Source organism: Syngnathus floridae, chromosome 4 (assembly GCF_059516105.1).
Source record: "Syngnathus floridae isolate MCC-2025c chromosome 4, RoL_Sflo_1.0, whole genome shotgun sequence".
NCBI classification, from domain to species: Eukaryota; Metazoa; Chordata; class Actinopteri; order Syngnathiformes; family Syngnathidae; genus Syngnathus; species Syngnathus floridae.
This window is the reverse complement of record NC_142416.1, coordinates 14,442,815-14,468,921: the sequence shown is the minus strand read 5'-3', so window position 1 is coordinate 14,468,921 and position 26,107 is coordinate 14,442,815. Positions and strand designations below refer to the sequence as shown.

At 40.2% G+C, this 26,107-nt stretch overlaps 2 protein-coding genes across 2 annotated transcripts; one reads left to right on the top strand and one right to left on the bottom strand.

Annotated features, from left to right (window-relative positions):
* The first annotated feature begins 133 nt into the window (after nucleotides 1–133).
* Nucleotides 134–6,290, top strand: slc44a1a (solute carrier family 44 member 1a). Its single transcript, XM_088374689.1, has 16 exons — nucleotides 134–386; nucleotides 623–709; nucleotides 1,134–1,276; nucleotides 2,087–2,223; nucleotides 2,383–2,476; nucleotides 2,555–2,724; nucleotides 2,880–2,969; nucleotides 3,073–3,215; nucleotides 3,347–3,533; nucleotides 3,962–4,130; nucleotides 4,500–4,656; nucleotides 4,735–4,818; nucleotides 4,892–5,029; nucleotides 5,388–5,624; nucleotides 5,714–5,788; nucleotides 5,867–6,290. The coding sequence occupies exons 1-16, from the start codon at nucleotides 363–365 to the stop codon at nucleotides 5,870–5,872; spliced, it is 1,941 nt and encodes a 646-aa protein (XP_088230815.1). The 5' UTR covers nucleotides 134–362; the 3' UTR covers nucleotides 5,873–6,290.
* A 3,519-nt stretch (nucleotides 6,291–9,809) lies between these two features.
* spock3 (SPARC (osteonectin), cwcv and kazal like domains proteoglycan 3) lies at nucleotides 9,810–22,761 on the bottom strand. The gene is made up of 11 exons (XM_088374693.1): nucleotides 22,623–22,761; nucleotides 22,371–22,493; nucleotides 17,583–17,622; nucleotides 15,552–15,660; nucleotides 14,946–15,054; nucleotides 14,107–14,215; nucleotides 13,805–13,906; nucleotides 13,502–13,723; nucleotides 13,197–13,259; nucleotides 12,975–13,112; nucleotides 9,810–12,389 (listed from the first exon to the last, which is right to left on the bottom strand). Exons 2-11 carry the CDS (start codon nucleotides 22,491–22,493, stop codon nucleotides 12,244–12,246), a joined length of 1,161 nt encoding a protein of 386 aa, XP_088230819.1. The 5' UTR covers nucleotides 22,623–22,761; the 3' UTR covers nucleotides 9,810–12,243.
* Nucleotides 22,762–26,107: the final 3,346 nt, after the last annotated feature.

Sequence of the window (26,107 nt, the reverse complement as noted above, 5' to 3'; positions counted from 1 at the left end):
AATAGTATTGCTGTAATTTAGATGTAGTTTAAAGATTATAAATTGAAGGGAAATAAACGCAACAATATGGGTGTGTCTGGGCTCTCTCGCGTTGGGGCGTTGATATTTCCGATAGCTTCTTAAGGCACCAAAAATAAGTTTGTTGTCTTCCGTGTTTACCTGGGGGAAGTTAGCGAAAAATGGCGTCCGTGGCTTAATACCATAACTTTACTGTGATCTAAATGATGGCTGCAGTTTAAACTGGTGCAAAGAACGAAAGAAATAAGCTGTGGAGACAGGACAACTCAACTTTAGTGAAATAAAGCGCGCCGAAAGTTTGATTTTTCCACTCGACGCGCACAGCTGTCTTTTTCTTTTCTACAATGGGATGTTGCAGCAGCACGCAGGTAGGTTGAGCCAAAATGGAAAGAATCGATCGATAGGCGCAACATCCGAACAGTAGAGCACGTCTGATGTTGTGTGTGTGTAACAATTCACGTCACTTTTCAGACAAAGGCGGCTTGTTTAGCCAGCACAGCCACAACAACGGGATCGTGCAACCCACCATTGGGCTTGACACTGCCCCGCTCACCCAAAACTAAAATAATCAAACGCAAGTTTCTATCTGTTCATGTCTTGGCAGAGTAAACGTGACTGGAGCCCGTTAAAGGATCGCAGTTGTACGGATATCCCATGGCTCATCATCTTCCTGCTCTTCTGTCTTGGAATGGTAAGTGTACCATTGAAAAGTTGCTTGGTAGAGATTTTGTTGGATTTTTGCAATGTTTATATTGTTGTGACCTCACAATACATGTCATTGCGATCAACATTAACATTCTAAGAAAGACAAGAGGAAACTCAAGACCACTTAATCATGTAGTAATCTAAAACAGTTTTGCAGTGCAACAGGTGAGTGTCATACACTTTTGCTGTTGTCATTGCCTTTGACGTTTTTATAAGACATGCAGTTAAGAGCAAAGGTCAAAGGTCAGCATTGTTGCACATGACCAAATCATAGCGTTTGTGCGACGAAACAATTTACTCAAATAAATGAACAACAATAGCTTTGCAATCATCCACGTTCCCCTGCAGGCACACTTAGGACGCTGGAAAAAATCCCCTTTTGTTAACATTACATTATTTGTGTCATGCAGCTTTGTATATGTGGCTTCACAATCGCCACGGGAGCTGCCTCGCGACTTATATCGGGATATGACAGCTACGGCAATGTTTGTGGTCACAACAACACCAAGATCCAGGGCATTGAGCTTAGCGGCCGGAACATGCAGGAAAACAAGTGAGTCGCTTGCAGCACACACACACATCTATCTCTGTACTATATTTTTCAAGCCCAACCTGCACAACATCATTTTTCTGGGCTCCAAAGGTAGCCTTGAAAGTGCTTCGAATAACACCTACAGTTGAAACAGGTTGAACATTATTCATGCTGGGATGGTGCTCAACTTCCACTGGGAAGTTCAAATATAGCCACCCCTCCCATTATAGGAAGTAATGGAATGGAATGTTTTTTAAGACAATGACGCTCTTCAACATTCGTAATTGTCATGCTAGTGTGAAAAGAAGTTAGCTGGTGGATATTAAAACTTCAAAGCAACACTGTGTGCTTAGATAAGCATGAATTCCAACAATGGTCTGGCAAAATATTGAATCATTCCTGATTTTAAATCAGCCCTCGGGACATCGTGCTTACTTGTGTGTTCTTGCTTACTACATTCCTCACGTATCTGAATGAAAGAACATATATTGAATGTTTTTTTTTTATATCTTCTGAGAAATTAGGTTGTGGCCTTACACTTAATTTCTGTAAAAGTTCTAGCAGCATTCACCCTCCATGGCCAGTATTACTCAAACAATGGCGCATGCTTTATGGATGCTTGATTTTCCAGCCAGCCTTTTCTGGTACAAAGAGACAACTGTGCAGCGGGGCGGCTAATGTCACCGTTTTTTTATTTTCTTGCTTCACTAAAAGTCCAGTCTTGAATTCTAATGGCCATGGGCAACTGTGTGTTTATTTGATGTATTATGCGAAACTAAACAAAAACTAGATGAGGTAGCATCTCATTGACATTGTGTTTGTGTCTGTTAGGTATGTATTCTTTCTGGACCCATGCAACATCGACATCATAAACAGGAAGATGAAGAGTGTGGCTTTGTGCGTCTCCAAATGTCCTGCCGCTGAACTGAACACCTACAATGATTTAAAGCAGTTTGCGCTCACTAATGGTGAGAAAAGGATCATAAAAAATTTATAGCGCTTGAATTTCTAATTCAAGTGCAGCCAAAAATGACCGTAATAATGCTAACTACATTTATGCTGTCTTCAGGCTTGAAAAATATTTCCATATTTCATTTTGATTGCGTAATTAATCTTTCTCTTCAAAGGATCTGCGCTCTGCACCTATGATATCAGTCCAGCAAGATACACGGGCCACACTGATCGATTTACCAAATGTCCCAAGCTCCCAGTTCCAGCAAGGTAAAGAATGTTTAAAAGTTTTCCTCTCAATCAGCCTGCTTACACCAATTTTTCAATTGCGCCCTTTCTTTGCCTCAGTAAATCAGTGCCACTGTTCCGCCGATGCATACCAGCGGACATCGGCTGCTATGCGGAATTGGCCCTCTCCTTTTTCACATTCATCAGTGACAACAATGTTTTCCGCCGAGTCGTCGCTGGAGTAATGGCCAGCAAGGACATCATTGTGGGACTTTGTGTGCTGTCTTTAGGTGAAGTCTCATTTGTCTCACAATGCACACATGACTGAGTACAAACATAATCCGTTCTTCAAAACAACTGTTTGCAAGTTCAGCCATGCCGGTCCACGGTGTCCAAGCTTTCCATTATTTGAATTATGCAGAAACCTTTGTTTTGTTTGATGCAGTTCTTTCTCTGATCATGATGATCGTCATCCGTTACATCTCCAAAGTGCTGATGTGGATTCTCACTATTCTGGTGGTCATTGGAACTATTGGTAACTCATCACATGCTGTCGTGTTGTATTATTAAAATTAAAAAAAAGTGTAGGTGGCTCAAATACAGTGGAATAGAAAAGTGGGCGTGCAACTATTTTGCAGGAGCGACAGGCGTCCTCTGGTGGCTGTATGTGGACCACAGGAACGCCCTCAAGAACAACACCGCCTCTGTCTTTGGAAAAGAAGTGGCGGCCGATAATGTCAAGGCGCTCCTCGTGTATGCCATCTGCGCAACTGTTTTCACGGTATGTCGAAACACATTTGTTGATGTTTTCAAACACACAAGGTTTCAAAGACCGAAAGCCTCAGAACACAAGATGCAAAGTTGTCATGAGATAACATCTAAGGCTTTTGGAAACCACTTTCTGTCCTCCAGGTGGTTCTCCTGCTGATCATGGTCTTCTTGAGGAAGCGCGTGGCCCTCACCATTTCTCTGTTCCACGTGGCTGGAAAAGTGTTCATACACATTCCCCTGCTGGTCCTGCAGCCTTTCTGGACCTTCCTCTGCCTTATGCTCTTCTGGGTCTATTGGTTGGCCGTGTTTCTCCTCCTTGGACTTGCAGGTTGAATGCAGTGACCTTCTGGTTTCAGAGCATAAAAGAGCATTTATTTTGCATGTGTTACGGTCCATTTTATTTCGTTGCTAAATAAGTTGATGGTAAGGTCATTTCCAACTTCCAGGAAGTTTGTTTTGTGACATTTTGTCCTGATCTCATAGCGCAACTTAACTCCCACATCCGGAAACTTGTGCCAGTCTCGTGGTGTGGGAGGACAGAGTCAAAGAGCCATTTCTCTCCTCGTCTCCCACTTCTCTTTTCGGCGGTGCAGTTGACTCATAATTATTCTGAGCAAAGTTTAGCCGCTAAACTGTGCGAGTCAACTCTGTACGACATAATTCATGTGCTTACAGTACTTTCATAGTTAAACCAGATTGAAAATGATAAGGATGACTGATGTAATCCAACGTGTGCATCATTTCTTGCCTCCGCAGGAAACCCGGTGAAGAACAACTCTACAAATATGGTGGAGTATCCCATGAATGGACCCGCTCAGTACTTAGTCTGGTATCACGCAGTGGGTCTCATTTGGATCAGCGAGTTCATCCTCGCCTTTCAGCAGATGACCATCGCCGGTGCTGTGGTCACCTACTACTTCACGCGGTAAAGAAAAGTCGGAGTCTGGTAGAGTTTTATTGTAGTGTACACAGTATCATACAAAGTTCTTGGGGACATTGTGAGATTGCTCATCTATAGCAAATGTAATTTTGAATTATAGATATTTATAAAAAATAATAATTATGTGAAATTGTGGACTATTTTAACCATGCATATTCAATGAATTTAAATTTAATTAGAAATTGAGGTAATTAATTAGTCATTGCCCCATCAATATTGTAGATTATCCTTTCATTTTTTTTCTTTATTTTTTTTTCCCCAGTTTTACTTTCATGAAATATTTTGGTTGAATGGATTCCACTGTAATATTTTTTACTGGGTGCCATCCGTATTTTCAAAGTTGCTCTTCTGCAGGAATAAATCTAACATGCCGGCTACTCCCATCCTGTCGGCAACGGTTCGTACCTTCCGTTACCATCTTGGTACTCTGGCCAAAGGCTCCTTCATCATCACTCTAGTCAAGATCCCTCGTCTCATTCTGACGTACATCCACAGTCAACTCAAGGGAAAAGTGAGCCTCCCTGGGAAAGGTTAAACACATTTTAAACTCATGTAGTTACTTTGGTGACGATGACTATATTCTTTCTAGGAAAATGCGTGTGCTCGCTGCATGCTAAAAGCATGCGTGTGCTGCTTATGGTGTTTGGAGAAGTGTCTGGCGTACTTGAATCAAGTAAGTGAGATCCACTTAGGATTTGGGCCGGGTGAGATCATTCTCAGATTTCATGACTTGTGTGATTGTATAGAATGCTTACACAGCCACAGCCATCAACAGCACCAGTTTCTGCACATCAGCTCGTGATGCCTTTGTCATCCTGGTGGAGAATGCCGTGCGAGTAGCGACCATCAACACCGTGGGCGACTTTGTGCTCTTTTTGGGAAAGGTACTTAAGCCCTCAAATATATTATCTCACCAAAAATATGAACACCCCTCATGTTTTTGTAAATCTTTCACAAAAGTAACAACAACTTGCTGCAATGTAGTAAGATTGTATAAGAGTGTATATTTACGATCCCCTAAAATAACTACACGGAACCATATGCGGCAACAGTGCCGCCACCCCGAAGTGAAAATGGGCTTATTTAGCCATTTTTCTTCCCACAGTCATGTGACTCGTAAGTAATAAAAGATCTGTTATAAAAAAAAAAAAAGTAAAATGTGAGGCCTCTACTCACTTTTATGAGTTCTCTACATCCCTTAGGGTTGATGTTGTTCCACCCTGACTAATTTTTGCATGATAGGTGCTCATCGTGGCCTGCACGGCATTTGCCGGCGTGCTGGCGTTGAACTACCAGCGCGAGTACACCGTGTGGGTCCTTCCCCTCATCATCGTTTGCGTGTTCGCCTACATGGTGGCCCACTGTTTCCTCTCGGTGTTCGAGAACGTGGTGGACGTTCTCTTCCTCTGCTTTGCCGTCGACAGCAAGTACAACGACGGCAGCGCCGGTCGGGAATACTTCATGGACAAAACTTTAATGGTACCAGTGCTTACATACTGTATTGATTTCACACTTATCTTTTTTGTGCAAAGCCCCACTATATCATGGAAATCTGCTTTTTTGGGCAGGAATATATTGAGAACAGTAAGAAAAGTGGCCGTTACAAGCCTGAGGACGGAAGTGGACGTGAGATGAAGTCCATGGTGAGTTCAAGTGTTAGCTGTGAAATGGTTGTGTGAGTTTATTCTAATGAATGAATTGACTTTTTTTTTACTTTGCAGACATGAGAATGGGTGCTACATAGAAGCGAGAAATATATTAATAAGGCTGACAGAAGAGTCTTTGTTTTGTTCTATTTTGTTCTTGTGACTAAATTTTGGAGCTGTGTTCTAAGTTTTTCAAAATGAGGATGGGTGCTACATAGAAGCAAGAAATGTAGTAATAAGGCTGACAGAAGAGTCTTTGTTTTGTTCTATTTTGTTCTTATGACACTACATTTTGGAGCGGTGTTCTAAGTTTTTCAAAATGCCTTTCTTAAACCCCAAATGCAGTTTTGATTCCGTTTTAAAACTCGCTGACAACCGTTTTAACATGGTTTAACATGTTTGGAAACTAAAAACAGTCGGTGTACTTTTTTCAGCTTTGTAATAACTGTTTGATTGTTTGTTACTTGTTTTTGTATTTCAAATATAAAAAAAAACGATATCTTGTGTTGAGCTCTGTAATCTACACCCTTCTTCCTTAAAGTATGCACCGCCATTCCTAAACAGCAGGGGGCAGGAATGCATCGAATTTAAATGAACAAGACATACTGTAGTTTATAAGGAAGGAATAAAAAGATACGATACGGAATTAATTACAGTATTATGGAGTTTTTTAGTATTTCAATTGAAAAAAATTAAACTTAGTTTTCAATTTAAAAAGTCAAACTTACTATGTGATATATATATATTTTTAACTATTTATTTATTTATTTATTTATTTATTTATTTATTTATTTATTTTTACACCTTTTGAGAAAATTGCCACCAAATTGCATCCCCACGATGACATGCAATCTCACTGATGCATACATTACTGCTCGGTGCCCATTTGACTTCCATTGCGGAATCAAGCCACTAAGCCATTAGGTTATTGATGGGAAAGCTCTCTTTGTGTGCTTTGCCTGTCTCCTCCCATAAAAAGCAGGAGTACAGAGGAGCAGCACTTGATGGCCAGTCACAGCTAAGTGATCCCTTTAGTACTCACGGAGCGCCAGTCGTTCCTGGAAGCCCTTTGTTGAGAGGCTGAAAAAGACAGGAAAACACCTCCTTCTTTCAGACCTGTGCCACAGCCATATGATGTATGATTACACTTTTTTTTTCTCTCAGTACATTGAATTACTTGGACATTTTCATAAGTGAGTATTGAGTCATACAAAAAGTAGAAAAGTGACGCTTTACGCTGCAACACTTCTTGTAAGAAAAATACAGATTTTTACTTTCTCATTGGTTTATCTGATAAAAGAATACTGGCTCTGATGTCAGGCACTAACAGTAAGAATGTATTCAAAGTAAACACTCCACTGTGCCACCAGTTTGTAATAATTTTGTGTGTATTGGAAATTATATAGGGATAGAGGAAAATTGCTGTACCTTATCAGCCTAGAATTGACAGGCTATTCCAGTCTTGTCCTAAATTTCCCAATTGCCACCACATCCCTGGTAGTCAAGTTGAACAGAATGATAACTATTGTTATTATGACACTATTAGAACTTATTTGGCACCTAGCAAATGTACAATACTGTATTTCATAATAGAGCCCTTTATAGAATAGGAGCTGGATTTTGTAGTTGCCTTGTGGTATTGATCTTAACAACAAGCAGTGTTCATCATGTGTTGTGTTGTGTTGTGTTCACAACATAATATATGTTGAAATAAGGATTTGACCTGTGGGTGGTGAAAAAAGGCCCACATCAAATGGTAAATAGTTTAAAGCCATTAAACCTATCCCGTCCCACTCGCTAATGTGCGTGCTGATTCAGCCACAGAAACATGAGCTTCCTCCGTGTGTGCGTGTGTCAGTGTGTATTGACCAACATAGGCACCATTAAAGTGAGCCATCCTGCCTCCTCAGCACCTCGGCTCAAAGCTCAGTCCTTCCTTTTAACAATTGGAATTGCACAATCAAAAGAGCTGTGCAAACATCGATTAGTGAGACTGAGTATGAAACAAATGATAAAATTACATAATGAAATTTGGGTGGCATAATGGCAATTAAAAACAAAGCACCATATTTTTCCATTGGTGTCTTTTAGGATAGGTCCTTTTATTTTTTTTTTTCCCCCTCTCACAGTTATGGGAACAGGCAGGGAACAATAAATCACAGAAAGCCCAAAAAAGGAATTAATCTCTATTTTGAAAGCATATCAAGTTTGAAAATGCCGACTTTGGTTTGCAGGTGTGTATCGAATGAAATGTTTGTACATAGTATACATTGCATGCAATTCTATGAAAAATAGCACTATACAACCATAACAGTCAACTTAAAAAAAAAAAAAATCCCGGAAAAACAGAACGTGCGTCACAGACCCTTTGCTTATCCAAGAAACCTGATTTCCGAACATCAAAAGTGCTTCCTGCAAATTGAGGCACTTCCCATTACAGCTTCACCATTCTCTCGCCACAGATCATTTTTGTATTGTTGGCCCTTGTCCAACAACTGGGTGGAAGTGAGCCTCTGAGATTGCATCTATGCATATTTCCACAGGCTGAGCACACAGGGAGCGCACAAGTGCGTGTTAAAATGACCATTTGACATTTACTCAGAAGTGCTTGCCAACGTGCTGGCATGCACACTGGCGTATGTACAAAATTCAAACAATGAAAAACGTCACATATAGACGAGCTTCCGAATAGTGCTTGATTGATTAAATGACTACAACACACACGCAGTATTAAATTAGATTGTCTACTTGACAGAAATTCTTGCTACTCTTTTAGTACCTCTTGCCAGCCTCCCTACCAATTTTCATCCTCATCATTCATGGTAATGTCATATTTTCTACACTTGACTTTTTTTCAGTGGGACCTATGACATATTTCTTTCTTTTTAAATGTAGTACACTTCTACAAATTCATACCTTTGAATAGTGACATCTAACTGTTGCTATGGACACTCTCTTTGCCTTAAGATGCAACTTTAACTATCAGAAAAAGCCAGCGAGACTTTGTTTTCTAAAGTTTAAATAGAGAGACTTTAAAAGGTAGCAGCATTGGTCCAAAATTTACATTAACATGAGAATGTGATGGTTGATTCTGAACATATCCGCATCCTGATTCTAAGAATGTGCACACACTTATTACGCTATTTTTTACTTACTCTCTCTCATAGGATTTTTCTCTTTTTTTTGCAATTAAGCTCTAGAAAATACTATAACTAAAAAAACATTTTACATTTTTTGGTCTCAATGTTAAAATCGTAAACACAAAAACAATGGTATATATACGGGGGGGGGTGTAGACTTTTTAAATCCATTGTGTAGCTATACAATAGCTATTATGTATAACTGTTCCGCAATAAAGACTGCAATGCCTCAGTAATGAGACTTTTTCCGTAAAGCTTAGGTACCACTACCAATACAGTATTAACAATAATAAATAAACTAATGCTTGAAAATTTGTACCGCTCTTAATAATATTTCTATCATAGGATTTTCCCTCACAAACAAATGTTATGATGGTCCCTGCATCTTGTTGGGAAACACTCTTTCCAGGTCAGTGTACCTGTCTTAACACTGCAATGTTGAGTTTGCTCCCCACTGTAATGAATTCACTGAAGCTCATACCTGCTGTGTGTGTATATGCACTGTAGTCTATAGTGTTTGTAAGTCATGAAATAAGTCATGAAATATTAAGCTGTTCTCCTCCTACATAATGCAGTGATGTCGCTAAACACGCACACTCGCTCATACACGTCACTGCGGACAAATAAGCGCTTTGTCACTCCCACCTCTAAAATGGCTTTAAGTTATGCATAAGTGTGCTTAATCCACGCCTTATTTTAATCACTCTGATCCCAGGACAAGATCAGCAGTGTATTTCATCAACTTTGCAGCTCATGCTATTTTCACTTATAACAAAACTTTCCTTGTTTCCTCACTACTACAGTACATACAAGATGAAAGTCAGGGAGGAAGTGAAACAATGAGGGGATTGTGTTTGCAAAGAATGCAGGATGCAAGCAATGGTCAATATAGCTTTTTATTTCAGCAAATCATAGGTACACTGTAAAAAAAATGAAAGAAAAGAAAAACAAAACAAATAAATGCATCTGTATGGCCAGAAGCTTTAGACGCTAACCAAGACAGTGTTAAGAATAGCTACAGTGTCTACTCTAAGCCAGTCAAGTTTGCAAGTAGAATTATTTATCAGAATTTCTTGATTTGAAGTGGAATTCCATGTTAAGAGAGCCAAACCAAAAACTATTAGGGTCACAGATGGCACACTTCAGAAATATCAAGACCTACTTGAAAAATAAACAGTTTAATGAGCTAGACCTCAATGTGTCCCACTGGGCACCCTACACTTGTTTATGATATTATACCATAAAATTCAAATAAAAATGAATAACAGGTTCTATGAGAAGAAAAAGAATGTCATACTTGAAGAGATACAATTTTTAGCTCATGTCGCGATCTTGAGCGCACAACATTTAAACGTGGGATGTGGGAGACGATGAATCTTTACATAGAATAAAAACATAATAATTGAGAACAGTGGTGTCATCATAAGGGCTATATATATATATATATATATATATATATATATATATATATATATATATATATATATATATATATATATATATATATATATATAATCGCACAATTGTCTAGAATTGCAATTTATCACATTTTGCTATGTCTACTATTTTCTATGAAGCTTGTAACAGATATTCACTTCAATAAAACCTTGGAGTTCAATAAAATCATCCAATACAAAGACAGTATAGTTCTATTCAAAGACTGTTCTAATTGCCTTCTCTGATGCTTGAATACAATTCTTCTGTAAAATACAACTGTTGAACAAAATGGACTCAGATTTACAGGCATTTTCTTCTTATAGACACAATTCTCAAAACCTCTTGCTTACACATTTAGTTCTGCCCATGAGCACCACTTTCCAGCAGAATTGATTTGTGAGGCCCTGTGGCGGTAACTTGACCGGGTATTTTGCTCTGAGATGATACTGCAAAGACATACAACTAATATGGCATTTGAGTTTGACTTTTTAAAGTGTGCTTATTACTGTCAATTTCTCCTACAAGTGTCAAGCAAGTTAAACTGAAAAAAAAACCAACGTAGTTTGTCCATCTCTTTGTCAGTGACTCCACGAGGTTTGGCTGCACACGTGAGCAAAGATTCTTATATCTTATAAATTAATCTCCAATCTCTTTTTTTTTTCATCTTCCCTCGTCAGTGTACTAATGTATAAAATGTTTAAATCCAGCGGAATTAAACATCTTTAGCCCCTAAATAGCTTGTGTGCTTCTCTACGTTTTAGCGATCCTACGAAAGAAAGGAGAACAGGAGCTACAGTATGAGAAATGCCAGACAGTAAAGTCCCTCTCACGTAATTTCCCGATCAGATCATCATAAGCCACGTTCAGTCTATCACCTGTCCATGCTAGAAAAAGGCACACCTTCACCTTTTCATCACCCCACATGGCTGTGTGGCTCTTTTCCTGTGCAACACATTTCTTCTTTTTGAATTGAATAAGACCCCCAAAAAGAAAATAACATTTACTGTACAGCAGGTTTTTTTTTTTCTCCTAAGCTCAGTAAACATCTTTTATGTGATTTGTTGTTAGCCGTGCTTCAATCTGTACACGCTATTTTGAAGTTGGCCGCTGCAACGTCACGCAGCGTTTGAACATGCTACAACAAATCCTCTGTAATCATCCAACAATGGATTAGAAAAATACATCATCATTTTCACCCTCGACGCCTCTGGCTTTTTTCCCTCCCTCTAAGCACTAATCGGGAGCTGAGCCTTTTGAGATGATTTGTTTTTTTTTGTTTTTTTAAATATAGGTTTCCAACTCCATTTTTTGTCTCAACGCTTCCAGCAAAAAAGCGTGTTTAACCCTGCTCATTTTTCCACAGTCACAGTTACGAATGGAGATGAAAAGAAACCTCAAGAGTGCAATAGTCTCTTATCTACATCATCGACATCCCACCTATACACAGGAACATTAGATAAGGAGCAAGAGAGCGAGGGATAAAGAAGAGGAAGAGGGAAATCTCTTAAATAGCGCGCCTCAGGCATCAACACTCTTGAGTGGTGTACAAGGACAGGACACACGGAGGACACGCATGTCCAATAAAAGGGGAGCGTTTTGCACATGTGAACACATCCAAAGCACAGGATTGGCTATTTTTGTTGCCAACGGCACCCGAGGCAACAGATGCCATTAGCTAACAGTAGGGCGTAAAATGAAAAGATAAATGAAACATCTTTTTTTGCTATATAGGTAAAAACAAAGAATACACAGATTAGTCCTTAGGCTGTTAGTACAATGAATTATCTGCCTGGGGGGGGTTGCCTAGAAACGTGCAGTTTGACCAAACAAACAGTTTCTCTTTTTTCTTTTCTTAAAAAAAAGAATACAATAAAATTACGACAAATATTCATCGTCGTCGTCATCGTCGTCGTCCTCATCATCCATCCCAGCCTGCTCATTGAGAACAAAGGAATCTTCATCGTCTTCGGTGATCATTGAATCCCCGCTACCGAGATCTCCAGAAGACTCTAAAATCACACCTAAAAACAGAGAACAATCCAAAATGTCACAAGTGACTGTCTAAACGTTTCCGTGCGTGAAAGCAATCTTCCGAAAGTTTGATTTTAAATGAATACAAAACACAGCTAGCGTGACTCCCTGAAGCTCAGCAGACCAGCCAAGAAACGAGCTGGAGCAGAAGTTGCTCCATCATTTATTTAAGCTTTGTTTTCTAGTTACCGAAGCAAACTAGCTTCTGCCTGCATACAGACAAACTTCTTCCAAACATTCACAATAGTCGTGACACTATTAACTAACTGATTAATCAGCTGTCCGACACATTGGTGCCCTCTAAAAAATGTTGCTCATTTCCTAAACAGTGGTAGCTTGACTCTTGAGTTTAATTTCCAAGTTCCATGAGCACCTCTATGCCTCCTAACTTTTGGTATAATGCTCGATTTCTTTTTTTATATATTCTCAAAGCCACTAAAATAAAATCCCGTGCTATTTATTTTTTATTTTTTCTTAACTAAGCAGAAGTAAGGTTTTCAATTTCCAAACTTTTTTATCCTTGGAGTTGTTTGAATGCATTCCCGTTCTCAGTTCCCTCACATAACTTTACCTACCGCAGTCAGCCGGGCCATGGGTGCGCGAGCCGGCCAGCTCGTTGCCATAGCGATCCACACACCAGCACTGACCGCTGCTGCTGTGGCACTGGTGCGAGCGGTAGTATCCGTCCTCGTCGCAGGAGGGCAGATACTGGCCTGTGAGACGAGAGCCAAAACACACAATGATTGGAGGAAGCAGCGTGATTGTTAGCATGGGTGTGTGTGTTAGTTTGTGCTTACCGAGTAGCTTTTTTCCCACTTGCTTCTTGCCGATGGATGACAGCTCAGCTTTACAAGGGGAGTCTGAAAGGCGACGAGGAGGGACTGTGGTTACAAACTGCACACGTCTGCCTTACTAAAAAGGCTCCGTTGGTGTGAACTTTGTGATGCTGTTTGTGATTCCCGTCCAAGTCAGCAAAGTTTTCCAGTGCTGTGCTTAAAATTTGGAAGTGAGTCTATGTGACATGCGAGTGTTTTATGACACCGAAAAAAATGTTAACCTAAGAATCAATCGGAATTACATTCTAACAAGTGATATTTATTACCTGTGTACCTCTGGAAACAGGTACACCACTCAGAGCTGGAAATAACTTTATCAGAGCGTGTATCGCAGGACTTGAAGAAGACGTCGGAGCAAGGCTCATTCCTGTCCACGTAGAGGCTCTTGATCTCTGATTGGTCCAGTTGGAGGTCAAAGTTTGTGTCCAGTCGAGAGAACATCCATCCGAGAGGATCTTTGCATACAGGTAATGCCCCAACCTCAAATTCTGGTCGTGACAGATAATCAGACAGTATTTCAATTATTCCAAAAATTAATTAAGAGGATACACCTAAACGTTGCCACTCACTGTTCTTCTGGATCTTTCTGTTCTGGTTGCCATTGTCATGTAGCACTCTAAACCAGTCTCTCAGTCGACCCACCGCCTCTTTGAGTTCAGACTCGCTGCACACTGAGAGAGAACAACAGTAATGATTAATGATGCTGCTTTATTGCCTCGCTCCTTCCTTTTGGTGGCTAAGAGGCGACGGAATCACTTCAGGTGATCAATGAGCTTGAAAAAGGGGCCAGGATATCATTTGCCTGTTCATCCTGATCGTGCACCACAGTATCCATCTTTTTAGAGCCTGTACGTGTGTGGGTGGGTCTCACCTTTCCGCTCTGTGGAGCTCTCTTCAGGCTGAGTGGGGCAAGGACACATGCCAGGGCACTTGATAGTAATCTTCTTGCCAGTGATGCATGCCTGGTAGTCTAACTTGCACTAATGCAATGAAACAGTAGAAGGAGAAAACCGTGAGTCACATTATGAGGAAAGTAATGTGAATCTCGTGTTTCTTCTTAGTTTATATGTACAAGGGGTGGGGATCGGCGAAAAGTCCCGATACAATATTATTGCAATATTTTGCAGAAATTCTGCAATGCAATCACGATATCCATGTAATTGAAGAAAGAACAGAAGCCTAATGTCTCAAAGTCTTGGGCACCACTGGGTTTTTGTAGTCTGTAATAAACTTGACTTCTATAAATCATTTCTAGTTAGGAATGAGTAATTTATTCACTAATTTTGCACAACTATATAACATCAGCACTTGGTTGTTAAAGGAACAAAATAATGATCAACTCCACTTTTGTGGGTGTTGTGACAAATAAAACGAGGACAAATGCAACTGAGTGGCAAGTCGTGCAGCACTAAGGCGTAAAAAAAACAACAAACTAATTCTGTTGGTTGTAGTCTAAAAGGGAAAAATGATTTTACCTGCAGTCAAACAAGGTACAAACACTTTCGCACAAAACCCTTCTGGCAGCATCATTCTGCTCAATTGAACACCGGCAATGAAACAGGAGTTGAGAACATACAGTTCCAGCAATACGAATATTTGAAACATAATGCCGAATCGATTAATTAGTCATTAGTCCCCGTAGGCAAAATGAAGTCATCCAAAGTTACAATATAGAGCTTTTGTTACACTACTGAGTGCACTCGGTGGTACCTTGGTGGAGTAGGTGTGACCATCGGTTCCACAAACAGGGGAAGGGTGGATCACGGGGCAAGGTTTGCACTTGGAGCCAGGGCTCTGGTACACACTGGCATCTTTAAAGCTGGAGAAAATCAACACGGTGATAAGGAAGCTCAAATTGAGGATTTGTGTGTGTGTGGTTATATTCTCATTTGATATCTATGTATTGCGATGAATGAGAATGAGGTCTGTATGCCGTTGCTGTCCTCAGTCTTGTCTGCCGTGTCCCCACCAAACACACACAACAAACTCATCATATTCAAGGCCCATTCACATAACTTGGCAGACTTTTGCATCAGTACTTTGGTAATTGGACTCAACAGCCGCCGTCACGAGGGAGCCGAGCAACCAGTAGAGGAGTCGCAAACATCGGAAAAGCGCTCTGGTCTAAGCGCTGCCACTTAAATAAGTGAATAGACAACACAGCAGGCTGCTATGGAGCCATGGCAAGTAATAAAAAGTTGATTTGCTGCTGATGCGCCAACATTCATCTTTCATTTGCAGCTTTGTCAGATGGAAACATCTGACTGCAATTAACATGACCAGTGAGTGTGTGTGTGTGTGTGTGTTGTTGATTACCTAGCCCTCCTCTGGCTGACACAAGTGGCTGTTTTGTAGTCCTCAGCCACACACACCTTGTGGCGGCCACATTTGATCTTCAGACACGGGTCTTTGGCGGGATCAAGGCCTACAAACAAAAAAAAGAACCCTTTTAAGTGTGTATATTTTGAATTTGCTCGGTCCTCTTTCCAAGAGAGGCTTCGAGAAACAATAAGCACACGGAGGCAAGGAGAGAATAATCTCCAAGGATTAAATGTTCGTTTTGTTCTTTCCCAGATGCGTCAGCAATTCTATAGACAAAGCATGTACTTTCATTTTGATCCTTCCGAGCCGCATGGATATGTGTGAGACATCTGTTTGCGCACGGTAATTCGAGCCACTAATGTCTCTCCCACGCCAAACCTAAATCCGTAATACCGTAAGTATCCTTAACGCTAAAAACAGACGGAACTCGTTATAGATGCCACGCCTGACCTCACATCAGTGCGGAGATTCGTTCAACTGATCTGGTAGCAGATGACAGTGACATCGAAGAGAGATGATTTTAGATACCAACGTTACCCTGAAGGTGTGATCTTTATTTGTAAACACAAAGCAGTTGGCACTGATCGCAGATCTGCCTTTGGTACGTACTCCACATGTAGAGAGAGGATCTGAGGCCCCGAACTGATCTGAGAACAGTTTGTGAGCGACCTCACCGCTAAAGAACCTTAGGGTAATCCCTGAGCAGCTTTGCTAGATTACACAGCCTCCATCCTCCAACGCACTCTCTAATACTATTGTTTCCCTGTCATGTCCAGTGTGGATATGATGTGTTCGAGGTTACACTTGTGACTTTTACACGCTGGTGTCCTAGTGGGCTTGGGATGCAAGTATGCATTTATCACCCTCTCTACTACAATGGCGAATCAAGGTGAATGGAGGGATAAAAATGATGTTGCCGCTGTCATTTACTTTTATTAGATGATTAGTCGCCTGAGGATAAAAGGGGAGATAGCCCATCGTGTGTCAGATGACAAACGGCCACGACGACGAACGGTAAATTTCAATTTGAGAGCAAACGAAGTGCATGTGACTGAGCAAGCAGCTTCTCGTCATTGCCATTAAGTCTTTCTATCCAGGCATGTTGGCTGGCTTCATTAGATAAGCACGCCAGCACAACTGAGGAGGAGAAATTAGACTTTCATTCCTTTTTTCGGCTTCCTTTAATCCTGCCAAAAGACACAAAATACCACAATAGGTTTTGCTACATGTTCAGAATAATGAAAAATAACACTGTATTGTATAAATAATACACAATTAAACAATAACAGAGAATTAAAAAAGGGTTATTTAAACTGAAATTACTGTATGGTGGGACAAAGCGAAAGTCCTGACAAGCGTTGTTTCATTGAAGGGGCGGGGCCTAGTGAGTGACAAGAGAAACTTGGCAGGCTCTGGGAATGAGTTTTAGCCTTCTGTCGTACCTTGCAAATGTTCACTCTCCTTTTTTTTTCGACTTAATTTGAGTGGTGGCCCACAAAAAAGAAAAGAAAATGTGGAGTATAATATCGCAGGGTTCATCATTAATGAATATTCACTAAAATATCATGTTTGTCCCTGAATTTCAGTCTTTTTATCGCTCATTTTTTTAATCAACTACTTTTAGGTGGTGTGATGTCACAAGAGTGACTCAACAGTACAGTCACAAAAAATGAACCTCCAGGCTGAATAAAATACAGTTAGAAATGCCTTACTATCCCTAAGTGGTCCATCAGAGAAAGTTTTCTGTGCGGGGGTGACGTGCTAAAGCCTCATGTTGTCGACAGCCTTATTTTCCTTGCCATAAAATGTTCATTAAAAACTAGGCAACCAAACTGGCATGTACTGGCAATTCCTTTTATTGAAGAGAGGGAAATTGTATTGAGAATTTGGAGGTGGGAAAAAGTCTAGGATTTAATTTTAGGGTAATTTTGCCCAACCCTAGTAACAATTATACCCTACAAATGTGTGTGTGTATACATGGAACTGTGAAAAAAAAATCATTGTGGGTATTCCATTGACACTGACCTTGATCAAAGGGCTTGGAGGGCGTCCATGTCCCCGGCTCCTGAAACAAGGTAACATGAACAATAAGGACACCGTTTAAAATAGACTTCTTAGACACGTAAATAAACATGAGCAATTCAATGCCGATTAAAGGATCTATACGAACCTCGACTTCCTTTAGGGAAGGCATGATAGAAAAAGAGCAAAAGGAAATCATTTTGTTAGTGGTTTCTTTATCAGAGAAATGGATGAAAGTGTCGGTGAGCATCAATCACCAACGCTCAGGGCACGCGTGTGTTCAGCAAAGATAATGCTCTGACGTGAGCGTAGCGCGGAGAATCTCATCAAACTGAACAGCTAAAAAAAAAAAAAAAGCAAACATTGGATAACATGACTAACAATGGCTTATAGAAAACACTATAAAAGATAAGAGTTAGTTGTGTATGTTTTTTGTGAGACCATTTCAAACCTTTTACAGTGTGTGAAATAGAAGAACACGTTTTTAAATCGTAGGCCACATTAGCACTGACTAACAAAGATCAGCGTGTTCCCACAACGTGACTAACTGTGTGACCTAAACGTAATGTGATTAATCAGCAGGAGCCGCCTGATGAAACGTTTCCTGAAAACAAATGTTTTGGTCACATTGATAAGAAGGACTCATCCCCGTAATAACTGGAACATTAAATGTATATTATTAGATAGCACGGATTGCAAATGTGCAAACTACTTTTCTGTGACTTTATTTCAGGCCATGCAAATCAAAGTGAAAAGTTAAACAGCATTCCCCCCCTTCTGAAGATGCAAAGCTCTTAAAGGAAAAACAACCCAGGTAAAGAAATTATTTTAAGGTGTTTGTATTAATTGGAATATTTTTCGTTATTTCGGTTTTGGCCTCCCTCAAATTCCTCATTTTGAGTTTCGGCCATGAATTTTCATTTCGGGGCATTATAATGTATCATTCAGTATGTTTATCTATTCACTCTGGGTTAAGAAAGAATTGTTTTATTCAAAACTACTTACCTAACCACTAACTCCAAAAAAAAAAGATATTGCATATTAGCATAAAATACTTTGCAAGTGGTCTATACATAAATGAATATGTGTGCTGGTGTGTTGTTTTCTTTTTTTTCCAAAGGATGACATTTTAATGTCAAGTATTCCTCCTCTTTCCCTCATGCCCCCCTTCTGTGATGTCAAGAGGGGGCAAGTCTTTCTTTTTTTCGTTCTTATTACTGCCTCCTTGTACTTTATTGCTGATGCAATTGTGCCACACTTTTCATCTTTTCCCTCTACAAGGTCATCATATTACCTTACAAAGAAATGAATTCAAGTCAGGAGGTACTGTAATATGCATAGATGAGGAAAACATTGCATAATGGAGGCCAGGACCTTAGTCAGAACAGCAAAACAACCAAAAAATGCTCTTTCTTGGTCTGATTCATTCTTTGTTCACATTGTTCAATAAACAAACAACATACAGAATCATCATCAAAAAAGTTGCTGTGCAGACAGACAGATGAGTGGATAAATGTGCCTCACAATACTCATGCAATCACCTGTTTACTTTTGCCAAAACAGAGAAAAGCCAAAGTCAGCTATGGCTGATCTAATTGCTTCCTGAGTGTCTAAATATAGAACATATTCACTTTATTGCTCCATCTCCTTTCAACCTCTGTCACCCTCTCTCTCCACCTCTCTCTCTCTCTCTGACTCTCTCTCGTACTCAAGTCTTCTCTCATCATTTGCACATACGCACACAAACCAAATACTGTGACTCTCAAGACCTATTTAGCGCTTCTCATCTATTTTGCACTTGTGATAAAAATGAGCGCTCGAGAAAAATGTTACATTTAATAACCGCTTCTATTACCTTTGTTTCCATCTACTGTATTCAGAATAGATCCCCCCCACTCCTTCCATCCATTGGTAATTATGCCCTAATGGCTTCTTCCTCCTCTCTATTTTCCATTTTAATGTTCAACAAGAGAAATGCTCAGGTTTTCCCTGTACTCGGCCCGTCTGGTTCAAGCACGCACTCACTGACGCACGCACAGATCAACAATGAGGTGCTTTCAAGTGGAAAAAGGCCTCGAGGTCGCAACCTTCGTTGCATTGTTCACTATCCACAAACTAAAGGAGATTTTGTACTCCAATGCAAATTAAGCTTTTATTACTCTTTAACTTTCTCAGTTTGCTGAAAAGTAATAAATCAATGCAGTGATGGAGGGCGGGTTGCCAGCACTGTGTAATGATCAAATATTTGCACCTTCTAAACCAGCAGAAATTTCTGCTCAAAGAACATGTATTGTTGTAAGTAGTGGTTTGCTTTCTGTATTAGAAATCTCATACCAGAAATGAAGAGACCGCTTTTAAACATGTGCTCTATGAGCAAACAAGCAATAATGTGTCCGACAAGACGTGTCACGCTTTATATCAGACCTCGTTTTTGGGGCTTTCCCAACCTTCCACAGCAGCTAATCACTGAACTCGATTCTACAAAGTCTAAAAATTGAGAAGCGGCTCAGAGAGCCCCAGGCGCTCTCCCAACAGGAGTTCCATTAAATCAGTGGCCAAGATCCTATCTTGTGCACTTAGCAGGAGGCCCACTTATGGTTGTAAAGATAAAGGTCAGACAGTATATGCTTGAAATAACATTTAAATCAAGTAAAGCCAATCATAGAATATGTGCAAATACAGTAAGAATAATTGAGAAACTCTTTTCGATTGACTGCAAGTGCTGTCTTGTCCTGTTTGTAATTAATCCAAATAGCAAAATTAGAAAAATTGCATTAAATATGACTTCTTAGCATGGTAACATTTGACTTTTGTGTCAGTTGCTAGGAAACATTTGTGGTTCTGTCCAGTGAACAGGAAGTTCCCGGAGCGTTGCAAGCCGTCACGTGACTACTGAAAATACAATTCAAAGAAATCTTTATAAGTGCAAGCAGAGGGAATCTTCCTGCGGTCTTCAAATACGAGACCATATGACTGATGTCATACACAATCACAATTCCTCTGTTTTTTGGCTTTCAACACACATTTCCACTTGAATTGTTTTATGTGTGATACACAAAGTAGAAAACAATTTTAAGAAAACAGGAACTATCTTGTAAAATCAGTGATGCAATTTTAAAGGAATCTAAGCCTCTGCTTTAATTTTTCTCCTTGATATGAAATATCTCACGAGGGGAGATTCTGAGAAAAATGCAACTTCATTTGTGCAGCATGAAAGGACAAGACCCGCCCATTAAAAGTGATGGGAGTGAAAAGTGTGCTATCTTCATTGCATTGTTTTTAACCACATGCATGTACACAATATTTTCAACAAGTACGAGCAAGTCCGAATCATTGCTGCTTGTTGAACCCAGAAACATGCACTCTAACTAAAATGCATGGCATTCTACTTTCACTGGATGCATTATATAAAATTGGGTACACTGCAGTCTCAAATACACATAATGAATCGTTGGTTCTTATCTCAGCCAGCAACTTGTGGTGAAACATAAATAAATAAAATGCTTCTCCACAAGATAGCAGAAGGTAGTTACACTGTGTATCAACTTATTTTTGTTTCCTGGTGTGCTGTGAATGGTTGTTATATATAATTTAGAACACAATATGTACTTGGTTCAGTCAAGTTTAGATAACACGTAAATCTGTACACCTTTAATGGCCTAAACCTACCCAACAGACTGCCAAATTTTAGTTTCGTACCTTTTTCATGGCATAATTATGCCCAGTACAGTATAAAATTGTTGTAAATAGATACATGTACTATATGGAAATATGTGGACTAGTGTTAGTTAATTGCGCCACAGCGCCATTAAATAACAGCAGCCAATTCTGGAGCTGACAGACTGACAACAAAGGAGCATTTTGGGTGGACTAGACACTATTTAATTTGGGTTAAACCCTTTAAATCGAGGTTCCGCCGAGTATGAAAATTTGCCTTGGCTGAAAAAAATCGTATTTCTTAGAGCCTACTGCTTCAATCTACCATACGGCAACCACAATAACAAGCAACGTATTGTTAAATGAATGTCAAGCAATGGATAGCATTGTTTGTAAAGGAAACATTTTGTAAGAATACAGCTTTAAATGCTGCTCTTGTAGGCATACCTGTGTTTCTGCACATAAAAAGATGCTGGTGTTTAAAGGAGTCATGTAAGGGATTTTTTTTTTTCATCGCTTAATGTACATGCTCCCCTTGAAAAAGATGATGAAGCCAGCACAGAATCTGCTCGGAGGCCACTCTGCAGCCGAGCTCATGATGATGAGAGGCTGGATGCTTTCGCTACGACAATGAGCAGCAGCACTAAGTGGCCTTAGGCATGTCTGGGTAATGGTGGCTGACAGCACCTTACTTTAAGCCTGTTATTTGAACCAAGAACACCATGGACAAAACACACTCACTACTTGAGAGAGGGTGAAGAGGGAAACCACTAGAGGCTAGATAATATTGTTTTAAATAGACTTCCGGAACTTTAGTCGCAGTGTGTCATTTGGCCATTTTATGACATAAACACAAGCGTGCAAAGATCAGGTAACAATCAAGCCTATTACCTGCACGCATTTAAGAAGGAAATGGAAGTATGTGTTGTGTCAAAGCAAATCTGCCAAGCGGGGATTCATTTGCATTGTATGCATAGTATATCTAACCGGGAGCGCGTGACTGAGACACGCTCACGTACACGCACCAACGACGGGCCCGTTAGGCGCAAAGAGAAACGCGTATCCACACAAACAGGATGGGTGGTGGTGGTGGTGGGGGGTGATAGGGGTAGCTGGTGGCGAACCGTAACTTACATCTCTGAATTTATCCCATCTTCCAGTGAGCCACTTATCGTCCAAAAAATTGCCACTGTCAGAACGAGACGAGACGCGTCCGAGGGTGACGGCGCACACGCACAGCAAGGCGACGCTCAGCATCTGCGGACACAAACAAACCAACACAACGACGTCAGGTCCGTCTTGCAAGGCAAAAACCAACACAAGGGGAAATCACGTCGATGCAGTGTAGTCGTGTGTTATGTTCAGCTTTTTTGCCTCCGTGCTTACCTTGTCGCATTCGCTCGTCTAAACTATATGTGCTCTCTGCTGCTCGCCGTCACCGCTTGATATCAGCTCGCTCTCCCCCTCTCTCTCTCTACACATGCAGTCTGTGCGCAGCGTGTCGAGCGCGCGCAGGACACCGTGCGTGCGCGCGCGCTGACATTCTCCTTTCTCCTCTTGAGGAGGCTGCAATAGGGTAACTGTAGTGGAATCACGTTGGCCTTATTGCTGAGAAAATAAAGCGTTTGTCTCGAAATATAACGCAACTAAAATATCTATCCATTTTATCATATATATATACATATAGGCTAGGGTTGCTGAATTTCTGCGAGAGGAGGGGTCACCCTGGAATGACCGCCAGATAATCACAGGGCAAATATTGAGCGAACCACTCAGTCACATTCGGATGTAAGGCAGAAATCTTCAATTAACCAATCGTAACGTATGTATTGAGCAGTAATGGTCATACCTTCAATGATGCGCCGTGCAAACAACTAAAGACTTGTACGTGCTCTTATTGCTGCAAACGAATAAAGTGTAATTGCACATCCACTAGCGTAGGTGGCAGTGGTGCTCTTCTTGTCACACTGCACAGGGCGTATTAAGTCAAAGTCAAAGTCTCCTTTATTGTCAATTCAATGTTAGTTACTGAATAGAATTAAATATTGTCTGTTTTCTATCATGTTAAGGATACAATGTTATTCAGAGGAGCACATTTTATAAACAAATGATACTAATGTTTATATACATCCACTGCACAGAGGATCCGATTCAGTGTTTTTGCTGTTCTGCTCCACTGACCTATGCCATCAAGATTTTTGATTCCACCCTAGGAGAGAAATGCTAATATAACTTTACTCCAAGTCTTTACTATACTGTAAATTTTAATGATTTTTCTGATATTATGACTAGTATTTTTATTTCATTTTCTGCTTTTAAAAACAAAAGAAAAACAAGACTGATAGACTTATTGTCGTTCACATATCATTAGACAAAGCACTTTGTTGAGTATTTGATATTTTATTGTATTATTGTATTCATTATTGTTAATCATAATCAGGTCTTTATACACAAAAATGTAAGTCTGTGTTGGTGTCCTTTATGTATCCCCTGTTTCTGCTCAGAGCCATTAACACTCTCGCTTGGTAGTGGTGACTCATGAGGGTTTTAGGCACATTCCTGGCAAGGGATGGCTCAGTACTGTAAACTGATGCTCGGAGATGATATTGTCCGATTGAAAAAAAAACCGCACCTTGGTGACCCACTCAGAGTGATTTGTGGAGGAGAGTGGCGCAATGCTATGTTTCTGTGTTTATGCTTGGAAGTGAAACAGGTAGTAGACAGCAGATTTGTTACCTTGATATTTATTATAGTTGCTTTAGCAGAGTTGGGAGGGCTGACAAAAACATTTTTATAAAAGTACTTGCAGGATACCAAAGCTCACACCATGACTGAGTGAGAATCAATCTCAACCTACTTGCACAGAGGGAAAATTGTATCAAAAGATAACAAATATTTTCTACAAATGTTCATAAACATACTAAAGAACATTAGTTTAATTATTGCCTTGTATTTTCTCTGAAAAATAGTTCCTATACCTTTCTTACACTGTTGAGGCAAAGGTGGGAATACAGTATTTTTTAAAAAAAAATATTCATATGGGAATGATGATCATACTTACCAATATTTTTTATTCAACATATGGTTTGCCCTGTGTGCGTTGCGGTGGGGATGCCAGCAGGAAGCACTCTCACTGGTGATGACTGGTTTGTGGACACGGTTAATGCCTGACATTTCAAGGGCACTTATCAAAGCACTCATTGAAGTGCTTAGTTGACTTAGTTTTGTGTATTTGAAAGGAATTCAGTCCAGCAAGACACAGCTATTGGCATGAAAAAAAAGAAAATGGAAACGGTATGAGTTAAGGGAGGAATTGCTATTATGTAGGTAGTCAGAGGGGTCAAAATGTCAGTACGCACAGTTGCTGTAGACCATCCAAGGCTGCAGTCATATTCACAAAAGGCAGTGGAAAAAGATGAGCGTGCGTGTGGGCATACAGGAATGATGACAGGGTTCAGATATGAGAGATGAAAGTCAAATTAGTATTATGAGCATGCATCACTAAATCATGAGAGCTCCTCCGGTCGGGTGGACCACTAAACTGCTGAAAGATTTCTTCACACAGGTTATACAAAAAAAAAAAAACTTTTGAGGTGGGGTCGTAGTTCAATCTGACAGGAAATCTGTTCTCAGGAAACTCAAGAAGCTAACATATTGCTCTGCTCTTTCACATCAACAAAACGTTTGTGATAAGAGTGTGTGGGTGATATTTGTCTAAATGGAAACAGTAAAGTGCGTGTGTGTGTAAGCGTGTGTGTTTGAAGCCATGGACCTCATACATTATTCAAATCTCAGAAATTAAAGATGTAGATGTGGTCAGCAACAGACAGAGACAAGCTCACACATATGCCTGTGAGCTTGCATACAAGCAGCAACAATTTTACCCAAAAGTTTACAAACATCTTAATTATGCTAAAATCAAAATACCCCCTCCCCGCAGAAAATGCTTCACACTTACCTATAATGGTATACTTGCATTTAAACACACACGCACACACACACACAAACACATACACACACACACACACAGGAAAAAGATAAGAATCGTGGAGGAAAGTAGGTCGACATCCTGTGTGTATGCATTTTGATAGGAGAGGCATGAAATGTGTCTCAAGGAGTGGAGATTTCACAGCTCAGTAGCTCTGTCCCGGTGCACCTGCTCACTAAGAAGATGGGGGGGTGGGGGGGGGTGAGGAAATGAGAGCAACCAGGGAGGTGAAGTGAGAGGATTTCGGTTAAAACAAAAAAAAAACTGTTGAAAATCTATCAGAAGAGAGTAAGGGGTTGCTTACTGTAGCGGAACACTCGCTAGAATTCAAAACTGTACAAGCAAGTTCTGCCATGCGATACCAAACAGACTGAACTTGAGTCAGTTGCAAGGTGCAACGTTCCATTTTGACTGATATTCAGATAATTGAGTGAGTGCCAAAGAAATTAAATGTGTTCTTTGTCAAGGTAAGGCTATTACGTTTTTTTAGGCATATTTGAATCAACATGTTTGAAGGACAGCGCAAAAAGTTATATTGGTTTTTATTCTGGTCTTTGATGATGAAAATATTTCGTGAATTTTCTCTCAAGTTACTACATTTGACTATGTGAGTTGTCACTTGAGCTATATTTGCATCGATTTTGGCCTATTATACTTCCGCTTATCCTCTCCTGTAAGAATTCTGCATCAACCAGCCTGGACAAGATTTGAGGAGGACCACTTCTCCAAAGGTGATGCTGCAGACTATTCTTGCATAGGTCGACTGGGACAGTTCCTAAAGGGAGCCACTTCTCCAGAGGCGTCTAAGTGTGGTGCTTCATTTTATTAAATGGACTGTCATGCTGTTTTAACCTACATCATACAGCATCATATCATGCGATAA

Excerpts from the sequence above, each read along its gene's own strand:
- slc44a1a (XM_088374689.1), top strand. The coding sequence starts at position 363 with ATGGGATGTTGCAGCAGCACGCAG. Across the intron at positions 710-1,133 it reads TGCTCTTCTGTCTTGGAATG|CTTTGTATATGTGGCTTCAC; the intron begins GTAAGTGTACCA and ends TGTGTCATGCAG. Across the intron at positions 2,224-2,382 it reads GCAGTTTGCGCTCACTAATG|GATCTGCGCTCTGCACCTAT; the intron begins GTGAGAAAAGGA and ends TTCTCTTCAAAG.
- spock3 (XM_088374693.1), bottom strand. The coding sequence starts at position 22,493 with ATGCTGAGCGTCGCCTTGCTGTGCGTGTGCGCCGTCACCCTCGGACGC. Across the intron at positions 15,661-17,582 it reads CTCCAAGCCCTTTGATCAAG|GCCTTGATCCCGCCAAAGAC; the intron begins GTCAGTGTCAAT and ends TTTTGTTTGTAG. Across the intron at positions 15,055-15,551 it reads GTCAGCCAGAGGAGGGCTAG|CTTTAAAGATGCCAGTGTGT; the intron begins GTAATCAACAAC and ends GATTTTCTCCAG.